Source organism: Bos indicus, chromosome 19, assembly GCF_029378745.1.
Source record: "Bos indicus isolate NIAB-ARS_2022 breed Sahiwal x Tharparkar chromosome 19, NIAB-ARS_B.indTharparkar_mat_pri_1.0, whole genome shotgun sequence".
NCBI lineage: Eukaryota > Metazoa > Chordata > Mammalia > Artiodactyla > Bovidae > Bos > Bos indicus.
The window spans coordinates 49219623-49247615 of record NC_091778.1 but is presented as its reverse complement, the minus strand read 5'-3'; the positions used below and the strand labels follow the sequence as shown (position 1 = coordinate 49247615).

At 44.8% G+C, this 27993-nt stretch overlaps 1 protein-coding gene across 18 annotated transcripts; it reads left to right on the top strand.

The window, feature by feature from the left end:
* The first annotated feature begins 302 nt into the window (after positions 1-302).
* Positions 303-27922, top strand: STRADA (STE20 related adaptor alpha). Of its 18 annotated transcripts, none has more exons than XM_019980564.2 (14): positions 315-439; positions 519-728; positions 8639-8718; positions 11107-11164; positions 13315-13343; positions 18914-19016; positions 19528-19649; positions 21090-21198; positions 21302-21425; positions 23469-23640; positions 24166-24270; positions 26021-26262; positions 26542-26584; positions 27055-27922. In XM_019980564.2, the coding sequence occupies exons 3-14, from the start codon at positions 8683-8685 to the stop codon at positions 27205-27207; spliced, it is 1296 nt and encodes a 431-aa protein (XP_019836123.1). In that variant the 5' UTR covers positions 315-439; positions 519-728; positions 8639-8682; the 3' UTR covers positions 27208-27922. The 18 variants fall into 18 exon arrangements, with proteins under 18 accessions (XP_019836139.2, XP_070629865.1, XP_070629864.1 ...); XM_019980565.2 differs by lacking the exon at positions 519-728 and adding an exon at positions 729-882 and having other exon boundaries at positions 316-439; XM_019980569.2 differs by lacking the exon at positions 519-728 and adding an exon at positions 729-882 and having other exon boundaries at positions 317-439; positions 8639-8694.
* The last annotated feature ends 71 nt before the right edge of the window (positions 27923-27993 follow it).

The window sequence follows — 27993 nt, the reverse complement described above, 5'->3', positions numbered from 1 at the left end:
GTGCGATAGCTGCTAAGAAAAACCCCGCCGCACTCGAGGAGATGCAGGAACCACGCTGCTTCTCCACTAGCCTCGCCCTGGTTCAGGGGGCTGGGGCGGGGCGGGGCTTCCCCAATGGCCACGCCCGAGCCTAGAGGGCCGGGGCAGGGCGGGGCTTCCCCAAGGGCCGCGCCCGAGCCTAGGGGCCCGGGGCGGGGCGGGGCTTCCTCTCCCGCGCTGGGTGGGGCGGAGCTTCCCCACTTGCCGCGCCCGGGCCGAGGCGGCCGGGGCGGGGCGGGGCGGGACGGAGCTCTCCTCTACCAGCCCTCCCCGCGTCCCTCTACTGCGCATGGCACGCTGCGTACCTCCCTCCCAGCAACCGGCCTGGCGGCAGCGCGGCCTTAAACCAAGGAGGCGGAGCTCAGACTGGGCCGGGACTGCTTGCTAACTCCAGGACCAGGTACCGGGCTGGCGGGGGCCGCCTGGTGCGCTCCGGGGATCAGTTCCTCCTCGCCCTGACGCCGATTCCTTCTCCTCAGGGGCGGGCCTTCATCATAGCGGCCACCCTTCGCCTCCCTCGTCCTCCGCGGGCCCCCTTTACACACGAATCCTTCTCGATTCCCACAATGAGGGGCTGTAGCCCGAGAAGAGAATAGGCTTGGGCCTGGCCCGGAGACACCGCAGCGGAGTTGCCGGGCGGAAGAGGCGAGCGCCTGCTTTCTCTCTCCTCTTCCCCCCCTGATTTCCAGGTGGGAAACCTGGGGCCCAGGTGACAGTTTGTCCTGATGTAGCGAAGAGGAGGCATATCCTCTCCCCGCACCCCATTTGCGCCTCCCTCATCCGCATCTCTTCCCAGGCGGGACAGGCAGCAGTAGGTCAAGCCCTCCTAAGAGAAGAGCTCAGGTATTCCTGAATCAGCCTAAACAGAGCTTCTGATTGTCTTGTTTTCCAAAATGCTTAAGTGCCCACAGCACCTTGGGGTGGAGATGCGGGATGGGGGTAGGGAAGTGAGCGCGAGGGAGGGGAGTGGTTAAATAAAATTGTTCAAGTTTTCAGGAAATGGGGAACCAACTTTTCTGCCCAGCCTTCTGCTAAGGTATCCTACTATATTCGAACTTAACTTCATCCCAAAGAGGAAAAGACGTGCCAATTGATCCTTTTCTTACTGTAACATTTGTTGGGGTAGAACCAAATTCCAGTATGTTTTTGTGGCATTAAGACAGTTTTTCATTGACTGATCTATGCTTTTCTTTAGAGATCCCCAACATTGTTTCTTGTCCCTGAAAGTTGAAGAAACCAAATCTTTTCTGATTATCTGCCTCAAGCCTATTCAGCCATAAGATAAAGTGTTGAATTGGTTAAATCTGTTGCCCTTTAACTAGATTTCTTAGAGGTGTTGTGACCCAAATGCAGTGTTTATAGTTGTAATCCCAGACATGGAAGAAGTTTAGAAAACCAGTGACAAAAATAGGGGAAAAAGAAAAATTGATAAGGTAAATAAATTTTCCTTTCTATACCATTTAGCATCTGGTCAGTGTTGTCAAATCAGATGATGCCTTTTCAGTCATTACATCTTTACACTCAGTCTTGAGGCTTCTCCCTAAGCTTCTCTGTTATCACTTACAGCTTCTCGAGCACAGGCTTTGGAATAGACCTGATCAGTCCTCTATTACTTGCCCGTGTAACTTTGGTTATTGGTTGTTGTTGTTGTTTTTATTTTAATTTTTTGGCCATGTCATACAGCATGTGTGATCTTAGTTCCCCACCAGGGATTGAACCTGCTCCTCCTGCAGTGAAAGCAGGGAGTCTTAACCCTTGGACTGTGAAGGAAGTCCCATGTCTGTGTAATTTGGGCATTTAACCTGAGTCCTAATTTCCTGATCTGTAAAACTAGGATCAATAATAACTTATTGTGAGCTGATCTCCATGAAGCATTTAACACAGATGCTGGCACATGCTAAGTTCACCATAAGTGTCTGCTGCTTTGATTATTTTCACTATTAATTTAACAGACACAAGAGTGTCCATGTTAAGTGTTGGTCACAGTAGCCCCTGGGAATGCAACAGTAAACAAGATGCATTCCCTGCCTTTACAGACTCTAGTGTAGGCCGTTGAGAGAGTGGTCTGTATAAGGATTGAATACAGAGGCCAAGCATCTAACCCGGGTTGGGTGGGGCAGTCTTGTAGGACTTCCTGTAGTAAAAGGACAGACAAAAGATGAATAGATTGGGAAAGCGTAAGTGGTCCACGAGGGGAAGCAGGATCTTTAAAGTTTTTCCTTTGGGTTCCATTTCCTACCTGCCTTTGAAGTTGTGCTCAGTCGTACCCAACTGTTTGTGACCCCCATGGACTGTAGCCCACCAGGCTCCTCTGTCCATGGAATTTTCCAGGCAAGAATACTGGAGCAGGTTGCCGTTTCCTGCTGCAGGGGATCTTCCCAACCCAGGAATCAAATCCTTGTCTCTTTCGTGTCCTGCATTGGCAGGCGGATTCTTTACTATTGCGCCACCTGGGAAGTCCATTGCCTTTGATGCTCCATGTCCTACATATGAATTTATCCCAAGGCTTACTTCCCAGCTTTCTGTTTTTCTCTCAGCATTTTCTTCTAAAGTGAATTTCTGTCACTTGTACAGCTTCAGAGCCATCTCTAACCCCTCTTTTAAGCATCAGCCTTACTTTTCTAACTAAACGGTATTTCCACTTGGGATATATAACTTTTCTTAACTGCAGCATAACTTAAAAACTCAAACTCATCTTTCCACCAAAATAACTTCCATCTCTGACTTTTCCTATTTTGTCTTTGACACACTATTCTTCGCAGTTACTCAGGCACACACACACAAAAAAGTCATCAGAGTTGTTCACAGGTAAAACAGGTTCCCTGATAAGGTAGTGAGTTTTCAAGCAGAGACTTGATAATCTTATATCCAGGTGTTTATAAAGCTGTTCTTCCAAAGAGTGGAGGATAGACTCAATGACTTGTGGTGTCCTTACTAACTTATTTTTCTTTCTCCTTATCCATCTGTTTTTTTCATTGGAGGATGATTGCTTTACAGTGTTGTGTTGGTTTCTGCCTTACAACAACATGAATTAGTCATAACTATATATATGTATCCCCTCCCTCTAGAGCCTCCTTCCCACCCATCCACATCTGTTTCTCAATATTCCTTCTGCCACAGGCTCATATCACCACAGATGTGGCCCAGAATAATTGTATTCCCTCTTTTTCTTTTTTTCATTATACTGGATTCTAACTAACATTCCTTTCTCTGGGTTGTTTTTACCTCCCTCCTCTCACATCTCTTAGCAGATTATACAACCCCTTACAACCTTCAGTTCAGTCGCTCAGTTGTGTCCAACTCTTTGCAACCCCATGGACTGCAGCACGCCAGCTTCCCTGTCCATCACCACCAACTCCCGAAGCTTGCTCAGATTCATGTCCATCGAGTTGGTGATGCCATCCAACCATCTCATCCTCTGTCGTCCCCTTCTCCTCCCAGCTGAAACACCAGGGAAGCCCCTCACAACCCTAGCCCACCTGAAAAAAAGAATAGAAATGTGGCCGATTTTTTTCTAGATTCTTCAAAAGCATATCTGAGTATTTATTTTAGTCATTTTACTTTGAAAATCAGCTTTGTTCAGATATAATTTACCTGTAACAAAATACACCTATATCAAGTGTACAGTTTGTTGAGTTTTGACAAGTACACTTACATAACCACCATGCAATAAAGATACAGAACTTTCCCATCACCCTGAAAAGTTCTTGTGTGTCTCTTTGAAGTTGGTCCCTTATCTCACTACTGGGTCCAGGCAACCAAGACTTGCTTTCTGTCGTACTTTTGCTTTTTCTAGGATTTTATGTGAATGGAAACATTATGAAGATTTGTGTCTGACTTTTTTCCCTTAACCTGAAATTGTTGCCTATATCAGCAGTTTGTCCCTTTTTATTGCTGAGTAGTATTACATTGGTGTCTGTTCAGTTCACTTCAGTCACTCAGTTGCGTATGATTCTTTGCAACTCCATGGACTGCAGCATGCCAGGCCTCCCTGTCAATCACCAACTCCCAGAGTTTACCCAACTCATGTCCATTGAGTTGGTGATGCCATCCAACCATCTTATCCTCTGTCATCCCCTTCTCTTCCCACTTTCAATCTTTCCCAGCATCAGGGTCTTTTCAAATGAGTCAGCTCTTCCCATCAGGTGGCCAAAGTATTGGAATTTCAGCTTCAACATCAGTCCTCCCAATGAACACTCAGGACTGATCTCCTTTAGGATGAACTGGTTGGATCTCCTTGCAGTCCAAGGGACTCTCAAGAGTCTTCTCCAACACCACAGTTCAAAAGCATCAATTCTTTGGTGCTCAGCTTTCCTTATAGTCCAGTTCTCACGTCTGTACATGACTACTGGAAAAACCATAGCCTTGACTAGACGGACCTTTGTTGGCAAAGTAATGTCTCTGCTTTTTAATATGCTCTCTAGGTTGGTCATAATTTTCCTTCCAAGGAGTAAGTGTCTTTTCATGTCATGACTGCAGTCACCATCTGCAGTAATTTTGGAGCCCCCCAAAATAAAGTCTGACACTGTTTCCCCATCTATTTCCCATGAAGTAATGGGACTGGATGCCATGATCTTAGTTTTCTGAATGTAGAGCTTTAAGCCAACTTTTTCACTCTCCTCTTTAACTTTCATCTGGAGGCTCTTCAGTTCTTCTTCACTTTCTGCCATAAGGGTGGTGTCATCTGCATATCTGAGGTTATTGATATTTCTCCCGGCAATCTTGATTCCAGCTGTGCTTCATCCAGTCCAGCATTTCTCATGATGTACTCTGCACAGAAGTTAAATAAGCAGGCTGACAATAGACAGCCTTGACGTACTCCTTTTCCTATGTGGAACCAGTCTGTTGTTCCATGTCCGGTTCTAACTGTTGCTTCCTGACCTGTACCACATTTTTATTTATTTATTTTTTAAATTTTACTTTATTTTTAAACTTTACATAATTGTATTAGTTTTGCTGTACCACATTTTTAAAATCTATTTACTAGTTGGTAGATGCCTGAATTGTTTTTAACTTGGGGCTATTTTGAATAATGCTTTTATGAACATTCATATACAAGTTAATGAGAAGATATGTTTTCATTTCCCTTGAGTAGATGACCTAGAGCAGAATTATTGAGTCATGAGAAGCTATTAAACTATTTTCCAGAGGGGCCGTAGTTGTTTGCATTCCCACCAGCAGTGTACGAGAGTTCCAGCTGGATGTCCTTGTCAGCACTTAGTATTGTCAGTCTTTGTTTAGCCATTTTGATGGGTGTTTAATGGTATCTCTTGGTGGCTTTGTGTGTGTCATCATTTCCTTGATGACAAGTAATGTTGAACATCATTTCATGTGCTTAGTGGCTGCTCCTTTATCTTCTCTTCAGATCTGTTGTTGCCATTGTTTAAACTGGGTTATCTTATTATTGAGTATAGAAATTCTTTATATATTCTGTATATAAAGTCCTTTGTAGATACACACACACACACACACACGCATGCACAGAGTATGTTTTCTCCCAATCTTTTCAGTTTCTTAGTGGTGTCTTTCTAAGGCAGACATTTTAAATTTTGATAAAGATTAATTTGTCATATTTTTCTTTTATGTTTCATGCTCTTGATGTTCTGTTTTTGAATCTCTACTTATCCCAAGATCATGAAGATTTTCTCCTCTCTTTTCTTTAGTAGTTCTTTTTCTTTAGTTCTATGATCCATTTCAAGTTAATTTTTGTGTGCAGTATAAGGTCAGCATTGAGGTTCATTTTTTTCTAAATAAATATCAAGTTGTATGCAGACTGTTTTTCCCCATAAAATTACTTTGGTCATTCTCTTGAAAAGTAATTGACCATATATGTATGGGTCTATTTCTAGGTTGTCTGTTCTGTTTCATTGACCCATGTATCTATCCTTAGACCAAAGTACACCATCTTGATTATTTTAGCAATAAAGTAAGTCTGGAGTTCAGGTAATAAAAGTCTTCTGACTTTCTTTTTCAAAATTATTTTGGCTATTTTAGCCAAATATTTCCGTGTAAATTGTAGCCTGAGCTTATCAGTTTCTTTTGAAAGTCTGCTGGGATTTTGATAAGCATTGCACTGAATCTGTAAGTCAATTTGGAGAGAAATGACATCTTAATAATATTGAGTCTTCCCATTTATGAACATGGCATATCTTTTTATCTAGATAAAAAGGTCTTACAGGTCTTACTCATAGTTTATTAAAATTATTCCTAATCATTTTATGTTTCCATTGGTTTATTGATGGTATTTTTAAAATTTCATTTTCTGATTTGTTGTTGCTATATATAGAAATACAACTGGGTTTTATAATTGATCTTTATAAATTAATTTTCTTAAGTATAATGATTTTTTTTGTAGAAAACTTAGGTTTCTACATAGGGCTTCCCTGACAGCTCAGTTAGTAAAGAATCCGCCTGCAATGCATGAGACCCCGGTTCAGTTCCTGGGTTAGGAAGATCTGCTGGAGAACGGATAGGCCACCCACCCCAGTATTCTTGGGCTTCCCCTGTGGCTCAGGTGGTAAGGAATCCGCCTGCAATGCAGGAGACCTGGCTTGGGAAGATCTCCTGGAGAATGGAAAGGCTACCCACTCCAATATTCTGGCCTGGAGAATTCCATGAGCTGTACAGTCAGTGGGGTCGCAAAGAGTTGGACATGACTGAGAGGCTTCCGCTAGATTTCTATGTATACAGTCTTGTTATTTATGAATAAAGAATTTTACATCTTTTTTTCCCATCTGTATGCCTTTTATTTCTTCTTGCCTTTTTGCATTGGCCAAGACCACTAGTACATTGATGAAGTGATAACGTTTTTGCTTTATTTCTGTCCTTAGAGGAAACTCATTCATTCTTCTTACTATTAATAGATGTTAGCTATAAATTTTTATGTGTATCTTTTACCAAGTTGACTTGGTAAATCCCATTTCTATCCTATTCCTTTTTGACTATTCCTAGTTGACTAAGAGTTTTTTGTTTTTTTGTTTTTTTTTTTAAACTTGTGGCTTAGTGTTGAATTTTGTTAGATGGTTTTTCTCCCTCTATTGAAATGATTGTATTTTTACTTGTTTACTCAGGTAATAAGATAAAATTACATCATTTAAAAAAATTCCTTAAAATTGGTTGTTCTTTATTTGCAAGCAGCTTCAAAAACAGTTTTGTGTATGTTGATTCATTTTTTAATGTTAAACTGATCTTTTATTCCTGAACTAAACCCTCCTTGGTCATGATGTATTATCTTTTAGCCATTCTAGATATAAATTCTTAACTATAAATAGCAAACATAGAACAAAATCAGGATGATATGAAAAAACATACATTTGAGAAGTGGCAAAAGGTCTTGGGAATGGGTAACAAAAATATAAAACTTAGCAAAAAGGTTGGAAAATAAAGTTTGAAGAAGTTTCCTGGAAAGTAGAAAGTTGTAAAGTAGGAGTGAAATATAACTTTAGTGGATAATCCTAGAAGTACACCTTTAACTATTAGAATTTCTGTTGCTATTTCTTGCTACAAAACTAATATTCCCCAGAATTGGAAGACCCACATTTCCACATTACAAAGTCTGAATACTTTGTAGCTAGTCTGGATTATAGCCAGAGGATGGAGGGCCTCAGGAAGGCAGTCTCCAAGGAAAAATTGCAATGAATGAGTTTGAGTGTATGGAAAAATACATTGATAAGACTAATAGCAGAAATGTTGAGGTATTTGGGAAAAGTTAATAACTACATGGAAAAACAAGCAAGTGAAAAAATGAGGCAGTTATTAACTCTGCTGGGGGTGGGGTGGGAGAAAGTGTGTGTAAGACAAAAGACATAGTCATCTCTAACTGTTTGCCTCTGCTAAGAACCAAGTCCTCAGGCTTCCTAGGTGGCACTAGGGGTAAAGAAGCTGCCTGCCAACGCAGGAGACATAAGAGACTCCTTATGAGTTCGATCCCTGGGTCACGAAGATCCCCTGGAGGAGAGCGTGGCAACCCACTCCAGTATACTTGCCTGGAGAATCCCATGGGCAGAGGAGCCTGGCCAGCTACAGTCCGTGGGGTCACAAAGAGTTGGACACGACTGAAGCAACTTAGCATGCAAGAACCATGTTGGTGTACTCAGTAATGTAAATTTGGACCATGGTTTTAACCAAAAATTATGTCAGAACTATGTTGGGAGAATGAAGGCAGGAAAGTAGGGTGCAGTTGATGTAGGAGAGCCTAGTTTTCTCCTACCGTGGTGGGAAGTTAGTAGATAAATGTCTAAAATGGGTAAGTCATCACATGTAAACAACATGTAAAAACGATGATTAAAAAGAAGGATAAACAACCAGAAGAATTAAAGGTAATTGCTTCTACAAAGGGGTCAAGATAAATTAAACATTTTTTTTAAAACCTATAACAAACTTCACTTTCCTTACAGAGAAGCAGTATTTCGGAATGTATTTGGCCATAGTACATCCAGGTTTATTGTCACTGAAAGTTTCTCTAAAATGTCTTTATAGTCCAGCAATTTATAGGTTTAGTTCAGTGCTTTTAATGGTAGACTCAGTAAGTTTTTGTTAATCAACAAATATTTCTACAAAAGCGGACTTGACTAACAACTTGTGTCTATTTTCCTTTTAGGTTTAAATTTTTGAAATTGAAGTAGGTCTACACGTTAGGAACTCATGTCTTTTCTTGTAAGTAAACCAGAGCGAATTAGGGTGAGTGTTTCTCTTCTGCCTTTACTATTTTTTATTTTCTGAAAAGCAGTGTGTTTTAGCAAATATTGTAGACATTTTTTTTTTCCAATGTGATGCTCAGAATCATATAGAAGGGAGAGATATAGAAAGTCAAGCAGGTATTGCAGCCTCCACTGCACAGAACAGAACTTGCAGGCACACGCTGACCAGAGACACAGAATATCATACTGCCCGCCAGCTTGTCTGATAAGAAACAAGGTGGCTTATTTTATGAGTATCAGTCACACATTAAATGAGTTGCTGGCCCTTTTCATTGTAGATATGCACCCACTAATGATCTGCCTATTTTCTGCGCGTTTTCAGTGAGTTTGTGGGTTTTAAAAATCAGCATCAAATTGTAATCATTGGAACACTTTTTTGAGCCCAGGCCATCAGCAGTAAAAGCACAGAGTCCTAACCACTGGACTGCCAGGGAACTGCCATCATAGGTTTTGACTGAAGACTCTGAAAAATTTTGTTACACCTGAGAACTTCACTAGCTAAAATGACCTCAGGAACAAATACTGGGTTTAACTTCCATGATTTCGTAAAAGACTGTCTTATTTATTATCAAATATTCAAATCCAGTAGTAATCATTTTAAAACTCTTTAACAGTATATATGTAATATGAGACATTGTGAATAGACCACCACCTTTTGTGGTTTGTGTAATCTCAGCTCCTTGACCAGGGATTGCACCTGGGCCATAGCAGTAAAAGCCTGGAATCCTAACCACTAGGCCACCAGGGAATTACCTGACTATACCACTTTCTTTAAATATTAAGGTGTAAATTATATTTTGTGGTACAATGCATATGAATATTTTATATGAACTTTTTTTTTAGAGTGTTGCTTTTTTACTTGGAAAAAATTGATACAGAGAAGGATAGAGAATGATGGTATTGTTTCAATTCATAGTCCTTATTATGCAGCTTTTTTTTTGCAACTTATTTCTGAATGTTCCTTATCCTTTTCTTCTGTTCATGTGGATAAGAATAATTTATATTGGAAAGAATAAACTTTGCTATTAAGAGGGAAAAAAATACAGAATACTTTGCTGTTAAGAGGGAAAAAAAATCCAGACTCCTGAACTCTGCCCAGTAGAAAGAATACCCTCAAGCCAATGGGCTTCCCGGGTGGCACTAGTGGTAAAGGTTTTCACCTGCCAGTGCAGGAGATGTGGGTTCGATTCCTGGGTGGGGAACATCCCCTGGAGAAGGAACTGGCAACCCATTCCAGTATTCTTGCCTGGAGAACTCCATGGATGGAGGACCCTGCCGGACTACACTACAGTCCATGGGGTTGCAAAGTCAGATGCAGCTGGGCACACGCACAGGCAGCCACTAACTTCCTATTGTAAACTCTGAATGTTGATTCAAAGTGATACCAGCCCTTAAGTGAAATGCAGCCTTGTTCCCGTTGTTTTTATGTATGAGCTGCTTTTCTCTCTCAACGTGATTCAGGTGAAACCAGACCTCTGATTAGTATGATGGAAACCCATACTTGTTTGAAATAGGCCAGTTATATAAACCATAGATCAGTCATGCTAGTTCAGTCCTTGTAAACTTGGTAGAAAATTTAAACGTTGATGATGTCTTTAGAACCCCTACTGGATGAAAGAATATATAGCTGGCTGATTCCTTTTACAAACTACTAGGGGCTTGTGATGGAGAAGGCAGTGGCACCCCACTCCAGTACTCTTGCCTGGAAAATCCCATGGATGGAGGAGGCTGGTAGGCCGCAGTCCATGGGGTCTCGAAGAGTCGGACACGACTGAGCGACTTCATTTCACTTTTCACTTTCATGCATTGGAGAAGGAAATGGCAACCCACTCGTGTTCTTGCCTGGAGAATCCCAGGGACGGGGGAGCCAAGGGGCTGCCATCTATGGGGTCGCACAGAGTCGGACATGACTGAAGCGACTTAGCAGCAGCAGCAGCAGCAGGGGCTTGTGAAAACCTGTTTCATCCGTTTTCTGTGCTGTGAATTCATATTTTTTTCAAATTGGCAATAATGACCCAAAGCATGTAGAGTAGACAGCCATGGACTGACTAAGATGCAACCCAAAGGCAGTTTTATATACAGGAAGGACAAAAACAGTTCTCATTATTAGGGCCAGTACTACTTGTCATCTGTCAGATTTAAGAAATGCTCACCAAATTAGACAAAGAAGAATAGAGCAAGGAATTAATCTATTGTTTTTGGTCTATTTAAATCCCAGTTTCTTTTCAAAACTTTTCCTTAGTAATGTAGCTTAACTATACTACATGATTCAGTTTTCATAGTTGTATTTTTGTCTTTCTAATTTTTTGTGGCTAATTTTTTGTGGCTTGGAAGAAGTACTAATTCTCTCTGGGGTTTTCCTCTTTAGCGGTGGGTCTCGGAAAAGTTCATTGTTGAGGGCTTAAGAGATTTGGAACTATTTGGAGGTAAGTACAGTATGGCTTTTAGCCATCAGTTCAGGATAAATATCTCTACCCTTTTCTTAATTAAAATCAATTTATAGATATTAGCAATTCCAAGGGAAAGTTGTTATATTTATTTGGTTACAGCTGTTATATTTATTTGGCTCTTTTTTGAATCCATGGTTTCCCCCAAATTTGAGGGCTAATCTGGCAGTTAGTTGTCCTTGGCCTGTCTTGATTGTTAAAAAGCCAGTATTTACTTAAAAGCACACATGTTTCTTCTAAGTATTTGTCAAGTTGAAATACTTAAAGGGAAAAAAATAAGTGTTTAAAAGCCTCTAGCCTTGAAGATTTAAAAAATAAAATTATGATCAGGACAGAGGTAGCAGTGATATAAAAGTTATGGTTTTACTGATGAATCTAATTGACTCATCTTTTCATGAGACTTAAGAGACTAAAGAAAAAAATCTGTCAGCACAAAGGCGCTAACTTCCTATTGTAAATTCTAAATGCTGATTCAAAGTAAAGTAGATTTGCAGTTTGGAGGTTTAATAGACCCAACCCCTTCCCTTTGGCTATTTTCAAATTGAGCTGTTTTGGGAACTGTGATCTTAACTGAAGGCAAGGAAAATTCCTTTTCTATAAAAATAGTAGTGATAAAGCCCCATTCTTTGTGTCTAAACACCACAGATACTCACTGTAGCTCCTATAGCTAAAGAAATGGCTTATCAGATTGAGTATATTGGTTAGCTGATCCAAAATACCCTGAAAGACTTGAGTAATTGAAAACTCAAACACGTTAGTTACCAGGTGGTACCTATTAATTTATTTTCCCTAATGCCACTCAGAAAACTTCTGGAGTTGAATTATTCATGAACTTTGTCGAAGGGCTGTGTAAAAGACAAATGAGAGTTTAGAAAAACGATGAGTTATTTTTGTTTTGATTATAAAGAATAAAAATAATTACACAATACAGGCAAGGCTTATGGAACAGAAATACTATATCTGCTCCCATACTCATTGTCTTCCCATCACTAATGGTAACACGATGGTTTAAAAGTAAACACTGGCATTGATGAAAATTGAGTTGGAAGTCCAGTTTACATTAGTTTAAAATATTCCGGTTATGTGAATTAGATGATTTGAGTGTCTTGAGTGTAGGATTTCTGGGTGTCTTGATAATTGCCTAGTCTCTGATCTGAGGAGGATGAAGAAATTGTTCTGTATATCGTTTACAGCTTAATGAAGTGTATATTGAGGTTGATACAGCTTGGGCTTTGCCTTCTATGAAGACTGGGTTTCATTTCCTTTCACCTGTTCACCTGGCTTCTTATCTTTGCCTGTAAGAAGCTGTCTTAAGCAACCGCTCCTGCCGTTTGTACACCAGGAAACTGATCCACGGCACACACACACATCTTATTTCGATAAATTGAGGCTAATTTACCCTGCAGATATTTTGGAGATGTGTAATCATTCCAGTCCTTTACAGTTAGAATCTTTACTTCAATTATTTTTCAGAATGGAGAAAATAAAAAGCACAGATACAGAAGTTGTCCTCTTTTGGAGCAGAAAGTTATTTAAGCTGTGCTTTGCTTTATTCGTGTTCACCAGGTGTAGCAGAGGGCCCAAAAGCCCTTGCTTTCATTCAGAACAGAATGTATCTGACTGAAGAATCAAATTCAGTAATGGTCCCACAAACACAGGTTGCTGTATTAAAACTTCTTTTGTCTTTTTTTTGGCAAATCTATTTTTTATTTCCTGTACTCCCTGGGAAATCACCAACAGTGTCTATAATTTTATAATGAATTTTTATAAAACTATAAGACTCTGAAACCAGCCTATTGAAAGTAATATTGCGTGCTGATGGAAAGTAATTGTATAACTGAAACTATAGCAGTTGAGTTGTACTCAGTAAATACCTGTAGAATAAGAGTCTTGCCAAGTTTCGAAGAGCCATAGATTCATATTTAAAACCCCATGTATCTGCAGCATTTTTACTGTGCATCTCTGTGTGTGTGTGTGTTTATATGTAGCACTGTAGGCAGTTTTTGCTATAATGACTTAAGTGGTTTCTATTAATAAATGTAGTCCTAAGTGCAGTGATTGCTGTTTTAAATGTGGGTGTGTCTTCTGCCAAAAACACAAAATGCCAACAACCAATTTCTCTACTCCAGAGCAGCCTCCGGGTGACGCTCGGAGAAAAGTAAGTGATTTCCTAGGCTGTTGCACCGTGGCTGTTGCATGGAGTTGGCTTGTGGAGCTCTGTTTGGTTTTTTGGTTGGCTTATCATTTTACATTTCTGCTCGTCTGCCCTTGAGTTTTATTTGCAATATCATTCTTCTTGTGGGGACTCAGGTTTCACCCCGGAGAGATTCTGATGTGTACTTTGAAAACTGAAAAAACATCTCAGGCACTCTTTCTCTCTCCTCCCCGTCTAGCTCTCCCCGTCACCTGGCCGCCCTCTCCAAAAAAAAGAGAGAGAGAAAGTTTCAACAGTCTAACGTGGTTATCTTGCAGTGACTGGTGGTACTATATTTTCTGTCCTTAGTCAATTAATAATAGATTTCAGTCCACAGAGAGAATATAGATCTTTGTCTAGATTATAAGGCAGGACTTCAGATCTACTTTAAAAACAAACCCCCAGATTTTAATGTACAAAACAGAAAATGTATTCTTTTATTGGCAGAAGTTTTAAGAATCCTGTCCCACTTCTGACTCTTCTACTTTATTTTACCAACGGGAATAACAGCAGCAAACCAAGCTGTTTCTGATACGGTGACTCAGTGTCTTATGCAGAGGGAATCAGAGCGCTTTCCTCCATAGACCTCTTTCTCTTTTCCAATGACGACCTTTGTGCCTTTGGCAGGCAGCTCCAAGGTGGGTGAAAGATAATGCTGCTGACTAGGAGTTGATTTTTTTTAGGAGTTTATCTTTGAGCGAAGCTTGCTTGGCAGTGCCTGTCTTTCAGATCCGAATATTTTCCAGTCGGGAGACCAAAAACGTGCCCTATACGAACAGTTAGGTGTTCTTCCGGAGTCCAGTGCCAGTTGTATATAGTTTTATGTTTCCCCAGCTGCTGATTTTATACCAAAAGTCATCCTGTGTGAAACCTGTGGGAAGTTGAATGTACTTATTTGTTGGGCATTTCATAGATAACGTCTCTGTGTGCTTTATTGCATTTTGTTTTACATTCTTTAAACAAAGTTATTTAATGGTCATTTCTCAATATCAGTAGCTTATGTATTTTTCAAATGCTTCAGAATGAACAAAATACTTTTCACGGTAGGGGAAACTAAGAAAAGACTTTGATAGAATAAGTTTCTTTAGGCAATTTGAGAGTACACATTACACTAATAAAACTACGCCATGCTATGTTTAAAGAGAATGGACTTCATATCTCATCCTTTTCATCTGAATTTTGACCTTGTCTAAATCTGAAACAGTATAATGGACTAACCTGTGTTTCTTGTGGGAAAATCAGACCAAACCTCTTCCTTTCAAAATATTATTGCCTTTGTTTGTTTTCCTAAATAAAGATCAGTTTCTCTCTGAGTTTAGACCGTGGAACATCCACAATGCAGAAAGCCTCCATTTTGGGGTCATTTCCAGGGAGCTGGGGACAGAATGGTAGAGGGGCCAAGCAATCAGCGCTAGTTCACTGCATAAACTTCCAAACTGCCCAATGAACTCATTCATATTCCCAGTTACCTAAAGAATTTCATTTTCTAAAACACTTTAAAGTACTTTTCTGTAGTCCACAAAGACAGTTGAAATACTACATTTGTCAAGTTACAAGCTAATCATATCAGTACTTAAATGAATCATTCCTTACCTAAGCTCAACAGAAGTATGGCTTTAGTGCATAGATAGTATGTCTTATATGCACTCTTGGCAAGAGACGCGGAGATGGGTAGTTTTAAGAAAAAGTATCCCATCTGTAGTTTTTCCAAAGGGAATTATTTAAAATGCGTGTAAAAAAATTTATCTCAGGACTCAGCTGTCTTTCACAGTCCTCTTTTTCAAATTAGAGAAACAGAAGGCATTTTGCCTAGAGGTCAGAGGAGAGACCTTAAAACACAGTCGTTCCGGATGTGTTCTCATCGGGGCCAGTTGTTGGCTGCTAATAACACGGACTTTCTCACATGCAGGTGTCAGATTCTCATCTGCAGAGTTCCCCTGGTAACAGGAGCTAGGGAGTGTGTTGTAGCAGGGCTGGCATTCACAGGCTAGGTCTGTATGTTGAACTGTCTCCAATGGAACGGGCTGGTACATTTGCTTCTCCTCTTCAACCCATGGGAATAACAAGGTCATGGGCAGAAAACCTCCTGAGTTCAAATGTTGGCTTAAATTTTCTTTCTTTCTTTTTTTTTTTTTCCATTTTTTGGCCACACCGTACCAGGGAAGTCCCATAAATGATTCTTTTTTAAGTAGATGCCAGCATGGTTGTATGCATCGGGGAATACATCAGTGAAGAGACATACAGGCCCTGTCCCCACAGAGCTTATATTCTAGCATGGGAGACCAGACAGTAGACAGATAAACTGCGGTGATCATTGCAAAGAAAATGCCAGTGACCCCAGTGGGGAAAAGAAGCGAGATGACATCATAAAGGGACTGGGCGCCTGTTTGCCTTTGACTAGAATAGATGAGTTGCAGCCTCGGAGGTGAGGAGGAAGCATCAGTGAGAAGATGGGGAGGGCAGGGAAGGAGCAGGTCAGGAGTGATCCAGACAAAGGCACAGCTGGCGCGCGTTTGCTACGACCACTTGCTCGCGGGGGTCAGGTGCAGCAAGTCTGGGCAGTGAGGCAGCGGCCGAGTCAGGTGGATCCTCGGAGGCCAGAGTAGGGGCTGGGTCTGAAAGCACCCCCTTGGATTTTCTGTTAACTGGCGACCCTGATTTTCCTGAGGGTATATTGATACTTGAGAAAACAGCAAAGCAGAGCGAGAATATGTGTAGCAGGTTTCAGGTTCAAGGTTATGATGGCTGTCTCCTCGATGAGCGCATCCTGCCGCTGAGATTCTCCACAGCTGGGGGTCGCCACCTTGGAGCTCTTCTTGGCTTAGGCTTTTTGCTCAGATCGCTACTCCATTTTGTTCCTTGATGGTCTGAATCTCTCTCAGCTGCGGGAGGCACCTGGCGTGTAACCAGTATCTGGTCTGAAGATGAGACTTTGAAGAAGCTGCAGTGGCTGTTAAGTGATCCTGGAACCTGTTTTCAGAGCATCTGAAAGCACAGCTACATGCAAAAACCAAAAGCAAACCAACCTTAACCATGGATCAAGCTCTATTTAGGAGTCTCTGTTTTCTCCATTTTCTCTGTTCCACCTTCTTTGTGGAACAGGAGAACGACCAAAAAGTAGACAGCAGGCGAGGGAGGAGAATACATGTTTACTGAATACCTGTGATCTACCAAGCAGCGCTGAGCTCTGTACATGTTTCATCTCGTCCCATTGTCACAGAAACTCCAACTCCGTGAAGCGGGAATTATTCCAGTGATGAGATAACGGAGATCCCAGGGGTCAGAGGGGCTTGCCCAGGGTCATGGCACAAGTGACAGACTGAGTTCAAGTTCAGCCTCTCCCTGGCCCCTAAGCCTTGAGTCTTAGCATTATCCCGTATGTTTTGCTTCAGATAGTCTTTCCCGAATTATCTTCCCCCAGATTTAACAGATGTAAGACACACAAGGCATCTTTGAGAAATATGTTAGGTTAAACAATGTTAGTTTTTGTCAAACTACAGAACTTCTCAAAGCCTTTAACATGCGTGCACCCCTTGTGATTGTCCACGAGGAGGAGTGTGCTGCATGTTGTAACTTAACTGGATGTGTCGACTGTTTTTTATGCATTAACTGCCAGGATCAGTGTTCCATGGGGCCTACTTTGGGGAAATCAAAAAGTGGTAGAAGAATGGACAAGAGACAGAGGCATTTTCACTCTGGAGAAAATCCACATGTCCAATAAATACATGAAAAGATGCTCAACTTCATTAGCAATCGGAAATGTAAATCAAACCCACAAAGAGATTGGCAAAAATTAAGTCCAAATACACCAAGTACTGAGGAAAAGCTGGGTTGACAAGAGCAAGAGTATTGCTGGCGAGAGTGTAAACTGATACAACCTTTTTAGAAACCAATTTGGCATTTTTTCTCCTAAAGTCAAATGTTCATATACTCTGTGACCTCCAGTTCTACTCCTCAGTATAAGCTTTAGCGTAACTCCTGCATGTATGTGTCAAGGGACCCATTCGAGTGTGTTTTTAGTAGCACAGTTCATCATAGCAACCCCAAAAGCCCATCAGCATTGAAGGATAGACTGAAGTTGTTCATAAGGTGAATATTACACAGTGTGGCTAAATACGACAATATAGGTGAATCTCAGACATATAAAGTCAATCAAATGAAGACTACAGTTTGCTGACAAGGCTCAACTTTGCTCGACTGGGTTCTCCTTAGTGTAAGCGCTGCTGGAGACAAAACCCCATTTGGTTTCTTGCACCACTGGCAGCATCAGTTTTGAGAGCAGATGTGTTTCAAACGTCAGGGACCCCCCACAAGGCGATACCAGAACATTGCTCAGCTCACACACTCCGCTGGCTCATGCTGAGCCAAGAGCCTCTGAGTCTGTGAAGACCTTTTCCTAACCAGAGGGCAGGTTTATGAACGCAGCCTATGAAATACGAGCTGGTCTAAGAGTCTTCATTTCAGTTAGACACACATCTGAAGAAAAGAGGATCCAAGAGAAAAGTACTGATAGTCCCTAAATAATACAGATAAAGTTAGATCTGGAAGAAGGACACTGAGCCTATTAAACTGAAGGAAGAGCGATTGGCCTGCCATTTACTTTTTTGGGCATTTCCCATCAGGACCTCACCTGTGATGCCCGCATCCGAAGTGGCTGAGACCCATCTTCATCTGCAGCTGAAGTGTACGGGGAGCAGGTCCCTTCTGCTGCCTGGGATGAGGGCCGAGACTCGATGGCTCTGTTCCCTGCCTGTAGCCCCATGTGTTAGCTGTTTTCTAGCTTCCCTTAGAAATGTCAGGGAATGACTGGTCTGGCCTCTTTTTTTTTTTTTTAATTTAATTAATTTATTTTGCTGTATGGGGTCTTAGTTGTGGCATGCAAATTCTTAGTTGTGGCCTGTGGGATCTAGTTCCCTGACTAGTGATTGAACCTGGGTCCCCTGTATTGGGAGCTCGGAGTCTAAGCCACTGGACTGCCAGGGAAATCCCTTGGCTGGCCTCTTGGTTTGCTCAAGAGGGAGACTCTTATGGCCAATAGTGAGATTCAACATTTGATCTTTGGGAATTATTTTCATCAGGATCTTAAAAATAGGACCCTAATTGCAGCTGGAAATCCAAGAGAACCCCCTACCCACCCATTTCCCTTCTCTTTTCTAAATGTGCCTTTCTCCGGACATCCTTCCCAGGTAAGAATTTCAGAGCTTTTAGCTATGAGCCAGCTAAAGCCACAGCTTTTAGCTATGAGATGAGCCAGTTGTTGGGAAGGACAAGCAAATCAACTCAACTACGCCTGACCCTCATCCCCATCCACATTTGTAGTTAGCCCTCACGCGTACTCTCAATATAGTGCCAGTGGCGGCACTGAACTGGTGAGATTTTACTTTACCTTTCTCATCAAACGGTGCTGGAACTGCTCCAGAGTCCAGATTTGGGTGTTTAGATGCCAGTCTCCTCATGGGTCTGAATTACCGTCTTCCCCATTCCCACCCCTGCCCCCAAGTTTCTCTGACTAACCTTTTTTTCTTTTCCTGTAGACCAATGAGGCGAGCTCAGAGTCGATAGCATCCTTCTCTAAGCCGGAGATCATGAGTAGCTTCCTGCCAGAGGGAGGGTGTTACGAGCTGCTCACCGTTATAGGTAATGTCCGAGACTGTCACGCTCCAGGGAACCGCAGTGGTCTTTTCAGCATCCTCAGATGAATGTGTGCCAGAAGCTGTCAGCCAGTTATCAGGATATGTGGTGACAAAACTGGCTTTTTGGGGAAGGTCTTCTGTGGTTTTCTTCTTCAAGGTATGGAGAAAGAGATCAATCACGTTTTCAGGAGAGGAGCTCTTTTTCAGTTTTTTTCTGCACACTCCTGGTGTCCTGGGCCATCATCAGTTAGGATAGGTGTCTGAGAAGGAACTGATGGAAGAAGAAAAAATCAAGATATAACAGAAGTGAAAGTTTTAATCTGAATTTTCTTTTAAAATCAAGTCTTTTTTTAAAATTGGGGAATAGTTGATTTCCAGTGTTGTGTTAATGTCAGGTATGCAGCAAAGCATTTCAGTTACTCATATACATATATTCATTCTAAAATCAAGTCTCTTTAAAGAAGATGAAAGCTGGTATTGCTCTTGTCCCTGTTTACAGCCTTCTTCTCTTTTAGGCAAAGGATTCGAGGACCTGATGACAGTGAATCTAGCAAGGTACAAACCAACAGGGGAGTATGTGACGGTGCGAAGGATTAACCTCGAGGCTTGCTCCAATGAGATGGTGACGTTCTTACAGGTAATCGGAAAGGACTGTGACACTTGGAGGGTGGGCTCTTAGTCCCAGTAGTAATTGCAAGGCATGTTTACATCTGTCTTCTGAAATAGCTGGCAGGAAACGAAGGTAGACCAAGCCAAGAAGTTAAGGAAGCTCCCAGTGAAGAATCTTGGACGTTTGGTATTAAGGATTCTGCAGCACTGCTCAGCCCGATGTATATTTCCCTCTTCTCTAGAGACGCATTGTGGCTCATGTATTCATGTATCTGTTATTCAGCGAGGCTAAGTAACTCGCCCCTGGTCACATACACACTAGTAAGTGACGAGCTCCACACTCAGACAGTCTCTTTTCTGGTGCAGGGAGGAGGGCCTGAGTCAGTGTATTTTAAGTACAGTTGGTTGGGCCCCTTCCCCTTCTTCAGTTACAGCGTTTTTCTGAATTCAACTCCTCTGAAGGTGCTCTGATACCAGTTCATATGTTCAGAGTAGTTTTGTGGGTCTCGGGGTGGGACAGAAAGTCAATCCTAGCTCAGTTATTTGGAAAAAGCATACCTGAGTTTGTTCGAGAGCGCACTGGGTTCTGTGATTCTTTTCTTCATTCTGTAGAACTGTGGACAGGTTAGAAGGGGCTGGCTGTTTGGCCTTGGCTCATTTCCCAGAGGCCAGGACCCTGGAGTTTCTGCAGTTCTTTTGTGCAATTTTTTTTCACATCTTTTGTCCAAATTTACTTTAGAATTCCATCAGTCTTAGGCTTTCTATAGCTGCTGCTGAGGAGAGGAGCTCTCAACCTGAGGTCGCTGGAGAAATCTCTTCTCATGTTTAGTAGTTGTTCTTAAGGCGCTCTTTCCACATTTCTGTTTCTAACAACACTTTCCTTTGTAATAGGAAAACATTTTTTGTTGTTGTTGTTTTCTTGTCTTAAAGAGGAGTTGTGTGCCTTGGCCCTTGAAGGTGAGCTAAGCTTTTAACTTCCCAAGTCTTCAGTCTGCAGTTTGTTTTCACGTCTCCGAGGCAGTGCACTGCCACCCTCTGCTGTCTCAGCAGTTGCCCTGGCGGTGGGGAATGGTTCTCAGGCCCTTTAGGACTGGCTGGCAGAGCCGGAGTTAGGCAGAAGCTGGTGGAGCAGGGCTGACTTCCCTGCAGAGACAGCAGAGCCCGGCTCCTCTCACCTCAGTCCCGGCCGCTCCCGGGACTCTCGGTCCCCGTAGTGTTCACGCTGCCACTGTCACGTTGTGCCTTCTCCTCGGGGACCCTTGGTTCTTTTTTGTTTTTTAATATTTATTTGGCTGCACCAGGTCTTAGTTGCAGCATGAGAACTGTAAGTTGCGACATGTGCGATTGAGTTCCCTGACCAGGGATCGAACCCAGGCCCCTGGCGTTGCAGAGTGTGGAGTCTGAGCCACAGGACCACCAGGGCAGTCGCTGCCCCCTGGTTCTGACTGCAGCTCACCAATGCTTACAGGGGGAGCTCCACGTCTCTAAACTCTTCAGCCACCCCAACATCCTACCCTACGGAGCCACCTTCATTGCGGACAACGAGCTGTGGGTCGTCACGTCGTTCATGGCGTACGGTGAGTGGGCAGGGGGTCCTGGCGGAGAGGGGTTCTGTGCGCTCTGCCAGCAGCTCGCTCATGCGCCGCCTACCTACCCTGTCCCCTCGGCCCTCTTCCTCAGGCTCCGCCAAGGACCTCATCTGCACGCACTTCATGGACGGCATGAGCGAGCTGGCCATCGCTTACATCCTGCAGGGGGCGCTCAAGGCCTTGGACTACATCCACCACATGGGCTACGTGCACAGGTGCTTGCTTTCGCAGGCCTCTCAGCCTTTCCACGAGCGGTGTCTGGGATCGTGAGCCCTCAAAGGAACGGTTGAAGGTTGAAGTCAGTGAAGCCAGAGGTTAAGTCGAGGCGCGAGTCCTGCCCTTCCTCTGCTGGAGGCGCGGAGCATTTGCCCTGTCCGTGCGAAGCTGCTGACTTTCTCTTTACTGAGCAGCTTTTTCCTGAGGACTGTGTGAGGGGACTGACTATCCAATGTGGGCCTCTGCACCCACCCGTTCCCTCCTTGGAGCACCCCTGCTGGGGTGTGCTCCCCGGAGTCAGCCCTCAGCTGGGAGGCTCAGGAAAAGACAGATTGCTCAGTAGATGGTGTTGGGGAGAAGCAGTTCGGGGTAGGAAAGATGGTACAACCAGGACCTCTCCCTAATTCCATGTGCGGAGGAGTAGTTCAGATGTTTGCAAGGCCTAAATGCAAGCTCTAGGCTTACATAGAAGGAAATGCAAGGAAATATTTTTGTGACCTGAGGCACACCATAACTTCTAAATGTTTTACACACACAAAACATAAGGCCCAAAAAAAAAAATGGATTTGATTTGATTATATCAAGATTAAAGCTTTCTTTCCAATACAGGGCACCAGGGACAAAGTTAAGAAAGGAGTTAGAGTGTGGAAGCTGTTCATTTTGTCCAAAACCGATTTTGTGAATCCGTAAGAAAAAGATAGCAAAGCAATAGAAAAATGAGCAAAGGATATGAAGTTTATACAAGGGAAAACCCAAAACACTAATAATGGTCATATGAACACTCCAGAGAGGCTTTGCAGGTGGCACAGTGGTAAAGAACCCGCCTGCCAATGCAGGAGACCTAAGAGACTCAGGTTTGGTCCCTGAGTCGGGAAGATCCCCAGGAGTAGGAAATGGCACCCCACTCCAGTATTCTTGCCTGGGAAATCCTATGGACAGAGGAGCCTGCTGGGCTACAGCCTATGGGGTCACAAAGAGTCACACATGACTCAGCAAGAATTAGAAAATCAAATGAAAACAAGGTTATGTCACTTTATGCCCGTGGGGGGCCTGGCAGGGATTCAGAGGCTGGGTGAGGACCAGTGTGGTGAGGAGGTGGGCCTCCCATCCACATGGTAGAAGGTGGCCCCACACAGCCAGTCAGCGTCACTCAGACCCGGGGCCGTCGGTGCTGCGTTTGGGTGCACACCCCAAAGAAACCCACAGGCACCTCAGGGGATGTGTGCATAGACATCTGTGTTCATATTCGTGCTGATTAGAGTCAACCTGAGTGCCCTTTCCTAGAAGAATGGATTAGTAAATGTCAGACCCCACTCCAGAGTGCAGGTGGCAATTAGAAGCAACAATGAGGTGTATACCATTGGCAACACAGTGGAGCTCAGAAACATAACCCTGAAACATGGGCTGCCTAACACAGTACCATTAGGTCAAAACAGAAAATGCGTGCGAAACAGTAGTACACTTTGTGAGAACACCTACAGACGGAAAGTACAGATTAAAGAGGAAGACACTAGAGGAAGCAGTGGTCTGTGAGCATAAAAGAGAACTTGAACAAAACATAAATAAGTTTTAAAACCTCGTAATGTGTAAATGGGGTCATGATGTTTTTTCTCTTTCCGTATGTTTGGAATTTTTCACAAAAATACATGTTCAGGTATATATAATATGTATGTATATGTGTACTCACATATTATATGTATATATATGTTGTTTAGTGGCTAAGTCACGTCCGATTCTTTTGCAATCCCATGGACTGTAACCCACCAGGCTCTTCTGTCCATGGGATTTCCCAGATAAGAATACTGGAGTGGGTTGCCATTTCCTTCTCCAGGGGATCTTCCTGACCCAGGGATCAAACCTGAGTCTCCTTCTTGGCAGGCGGATTCTTTAACACTGAGCCACCAGGAAAGCAATAATCTGTATGTATGTGTATAATACACACCCCAGGGGAGAGAGCTGACTGGTTCTAGTGTGTGAAGACAAAGGTTTGTGCTGTGAGGGCCTCCTCTGCCGCCTGGTGACACACACCCCCCGCCCACCAGGAGCGTCAAAGCCAGCCACGTTCTGATCTCCGCCGATGGGAAGGTCTACCTTTCGGGTTTACGCAGCAACCTCAGCATGATCAGCCATGGGCAGCGGCAGCGTGTGGTCCATGACTTCCCCAAGTACAGTATCAAGGTTCTGCCCTGGCTCAGCCCGGAGGTCCTCCAGCAGGTCGGTGCCCTGGATCTCAGGAGCCCCTGCCCCCACCGACTTGTGATACCACCCTCCAAGGAGGCCTTCAGGAAGTTCTAGGGATGGGGGGGCGCCCTCTGCTTCTGAGCGGAGTCAGGGGTTCTTGGAAAGAGGGCTCCCCTGTTGGCCGGTAGACCTGGGAGGCCCCTTGCAGCACAGGTATGCTGTGTCCCTGGCAGGTGATGCCATTACCCCTGGCGGGTCCTGAGCTGCACTGAGACTCCCTTCAGAGATGCTCCCATCTTACGGGAAGAGAGAGCGCCAGATTCTCGAGCATTTGGCGCTCTGCATCCCTGCTCTAAGCGGGGCACTCCCCCCTGCTCCCACACAGCCTTAGCCAGACACTCTTTAGTTCTAAAATAGCAGCAACTCCTCAGCGTACAGGCGAGGGAAGCCTCGCAGCTCATCCCAGTTTGGGGAGTTTCTGCTCCACCTGCTTCTTTGTCTAAGAACAACAACCAAGGCTCCAGTGGAGTGACCTGTGGCTCTTCTCTCCTGATATAGAATCTCCAGGGTTACGATGCCAAGTCTGACATCTACAGTGTGGGAATCACGGCCTGTGAGCTGGCCAATGGCCACGTCCCCTTTAAAGACATGCCTGCCACCCAGGTGAGCCTGCAGCTAGGGATCTCCTTCTGTCCTCCTTTCCTGTCTGCCTCCCACAAATGCCTGTTGAGGACCTCACACTCTGGACACCAGCCCGAGATGCTAGGATGAATACCCCAGGCCTTTCCTCCAAGAGCCCCAGTGTGTGTGGAGAGGGTATAGTTGTGTGACTGTTCACTTGTGTCTGTGATAATTGTGGTGGAAATGGAGCCTGGGAGGTGGGGGTCACAGAAGTAAGCGCTGCTCATGATCACAGGCCTGGAGCCCACATACCAAGTGTCTATTTTTACTTTTAAACTGACATTTACCCCCCTCCACCCAATTTTTGGCTGCACCACATGGCATGTAGGATCTTAGTTCCCCAGCCAGGGATTGAACCCATGCCCCCTGCAGTAGAAGTGTGGTCTTAACCAACTTGACCTCCAGGAAAGTCCCTGAGAAGTTTTTCAAGTTTATAAAATATGTTTTGTTTTTTTACTTTGATCAGTATACCTGAAAGCTGTTGTTCTTCAGATACTAAGTCATGTCCAGGTCTTTGCAACCCCATGGACTGCCACACGCCAGGCTTCCCTGTCCTCCACTGTCTCCCGGAGTTTGCTCAAGTTCATGTCCATTGAGTCGGTGATGCTGTAGAAGGCCGACTTCTAATTTAGAATTAGACTTCTCAGGTTCAGTGCTACCACTTTCCAGTCAATACCTTTGCAATCTCCAGCCTCCTTCTGTTCATGCTCCCTCCGCTTTTTTTAATTTACTTATTTTTAGTTGGAGGATAATTGCTTCACAATAGTGTGTTGGTTTCTGCCGTACATCAGCATGAATCAGCCATCAGTGAACACATGTCCCCTCCTTCTTGAACCTCCCTCCCACCTCCCACCCTGTTCACGCCCCTTTGAATTGCCTGCTGCCCTTGGCTTCTTGGCGCACATGCAGCCAGGAGTCTGTATTGTCTCCCTTGGAGCCAGATCTTGCCAAGTCCAGGAAGTGGACTTGGGCTCTTTGGGCAAGGATTACCTGGGGCCAAAGTTCCTGGAGCATGATCTCGACCTGGAGGAGGTGGTGGGGGCCGGAGGGGGTGGGTTGTGCCCGTTGAGTAAGCCTCTCCTTGAACCCACAGATGGCCTGCCCCGTGGGGACACAGGCGGCTGGAGAGGGGCCAGAGGGCAGCTCTAGAGGAGGGAACCCGGGGCGGCTTCAGGGAGGGGACACTTGAGACTTGAAGGCAAATAGGAATTAACTAGGTGAAGAATGGGAGCTTCCAGTGGAAGGAAACTTTTCAGCAGAGGGAATAGCCTGTGACAGACCCAGTCAAGAAAGCACAGAATCTGAGGACAGGAGGTAGTCATATGGCTGAAGTGTGAGTGCTTCTGCGGGGCTGCCAGGTGGCGTGGCTGGAGAAGGAAGCCCAGGCAGGTCACGAGGGCCTTTGTGGGCCAGGCCAGCATGTTCCGTTCCTGTCCTAGGGCATGTGGAGAACTGTCAAAGGCTTCTGAGCACAGGAGTAATAGCATCAGATGCGTGTTTCAGAAAAGTGAGTCTCGCAGATGGATGAGCTCTGATGGACTAGACAAGAGGGTGTGGATGTCTGTCTAGGTACAGAGTCGAGAAAATCAGAGTAAGACAGTGACAGGCCTTTTCCCACTTCTGTCTTTGCTGCCCCTGAATCACTCATGTGTTTGGGGAAAAGTGGACTTGTGAAGGAATTCTAGTCCTTCCGGGGGCCTCTCCAGCCTGGCCCTGGCTCTGTCCTCCCCAGATGCTGCTGGAGAAGCTGAACGGCACGGTGCCCTGCCTGCTGGACACCAGCACCATCCCCGCCGAGGAGCTGACCATGAGCACCTCGCGCTCCGCGGCCAACTCGGGCTTGAGCGAGAGCCTGGCCCCCAGCACCCCCAGGACCTCCAACGGCGACTCGCCCTCCCACCCCTACCACCGCACCTTCTCGCCCCACTTCCACCACTTTGTGGAGCAGTGCCTTCAGCGCAATCCGGACATGAGGTGCACCTGTGGGGCTTGGGGTGGGCCTTGCGGGGAACCCGGGGCTGGGGCGGGTGTTGGAGAGGACGCACCTGTCCCAGAAAGGTCTGGGTTCCCTGGAGGAGTCCGAAGTCCCCACAGTGGGAGCGGGTGGCACAGGGTTTGCCAGGAAGCCAGCTGGGTCACTCTGGCTGTTGTTTCTTGAGCCGAGGGAAGGAGAGGGGCACCTGAGGGTAAGGCAGTGGCAGCAGGATTCTGGAAATGGCACAGGGGTGATGCTGGCCTCTTCTTCCTCTGCAGACCAAGCGCCAGCACCCTCCTGAACCATTCTTTCTTCAAGCAGGTACAGTAGCCTTCCCTGGGCCCCCTGCTGGTGGTTTTCCTTGCCTGTGGCTCCAGCCACCCTCAGTCCCCTTAGTTTTGGGTCTTTAGATATTATCTCCTCCTCCCTGGTGGAGGCTCAAATGGTAAAGAATCTGCCTGCAGTGTGGGAGACCCGGGTTCAGTCCTTGGGTCGGAAGATCCCCTGGAGAAGGGGATTCTTGCCTGGAGAATTCCACGGACAGAGAAGCCTTGCAGGCTACAGTCCAGGGGTGGCAGAAGAGTCAGACATGACTGCATGACTAACACTTTCACTTTCTCGATGGGTCAGAGACATGACCATGTTTCCAAAGTCCATTAAAGGCACTGCTCCTTCCTCTCCCCTCAGAGACTCCTGCCTCTAGCAGCCTGCTTGTCCCTGACCCATGGTCCCTTGCCCCACCATGTCCTGAGGCTGGAAGCAACAGGATCCACCCGCAACTCTCTCCCCAGATCAAGCGACGTGCCTCAGAAGCTCTGCCCGAGTTACTCCGACCTGTCACCCCCATCACCACTTTTGAAGGCAGACAGTCTCAGGATCACAGTGGGATCTTTGGCCTGGTAACAAACCTGGAAGAGCTGGAGGTGGACGACTGGGAGTTCTGAGCCTCTAAAGAAGGTGCCTGTTCTCCATCCTGGGCTGCGTGCGCCTCCGGGACCCTTCCTGAGGGCTGGCCACATTCCCACCCTCTTGGGGGCAGATGGGGCAGAAAGGACATTTCCACCAGGAGAGCTGGCTGCTTAGGGACTGGAAAGGCAATTCTTGGAGAGAAACTTTACTGCTTCAAGGCTTTTGAGACATGAGGGAACCCCAACACCCAGGGATTGGGAGGGGCCAGAAATCTAACATTCCCTGTCCTGTGAGCTCAGGCAGCCTGACCTCTGCAGAAGAAAGAGCCACTGTCCTGGCCTGGCCGTGGGGGTTGTGAAGTCCAAGCCCAGGGTTATATTTGCCTGGGGAGCTGTGGCTTCCCATGCTGGCTCTCCCATCAGCCTAGTTCCTTTCTTCTCCCCTAGTCTCAGATCCTATAGGTCTATGGAGGGACCCCGCCCCATTCCCCCAGGCTTCTCCCTAATAACTGAAGGACAGGGTATTTTTTTCTCTTTAAGCACTAGATTAAGGCTTGGGTGGTCCATCCTCCTTTCACTCGGCCCCTGACACCTCACTTTGGTTCATCTGGGTAGCTCCTTCCTTTCCCACCAGGAGTCCATCTAACTGACCCCTGCTGGCTGCCTTGGTGCTGCCCAGCCTGAGGGGCTTAAGTTCTTATGCCATGTTAGTTTCATTGCCAGAACAAATTAAAAAGTTCCAGAGAATCCACTGGAGAGTGACATCGTTGTGCGTTGGCCATGCAGGCTCGGACACAGGTCATCCCGCCCTGGGTTCTGCCA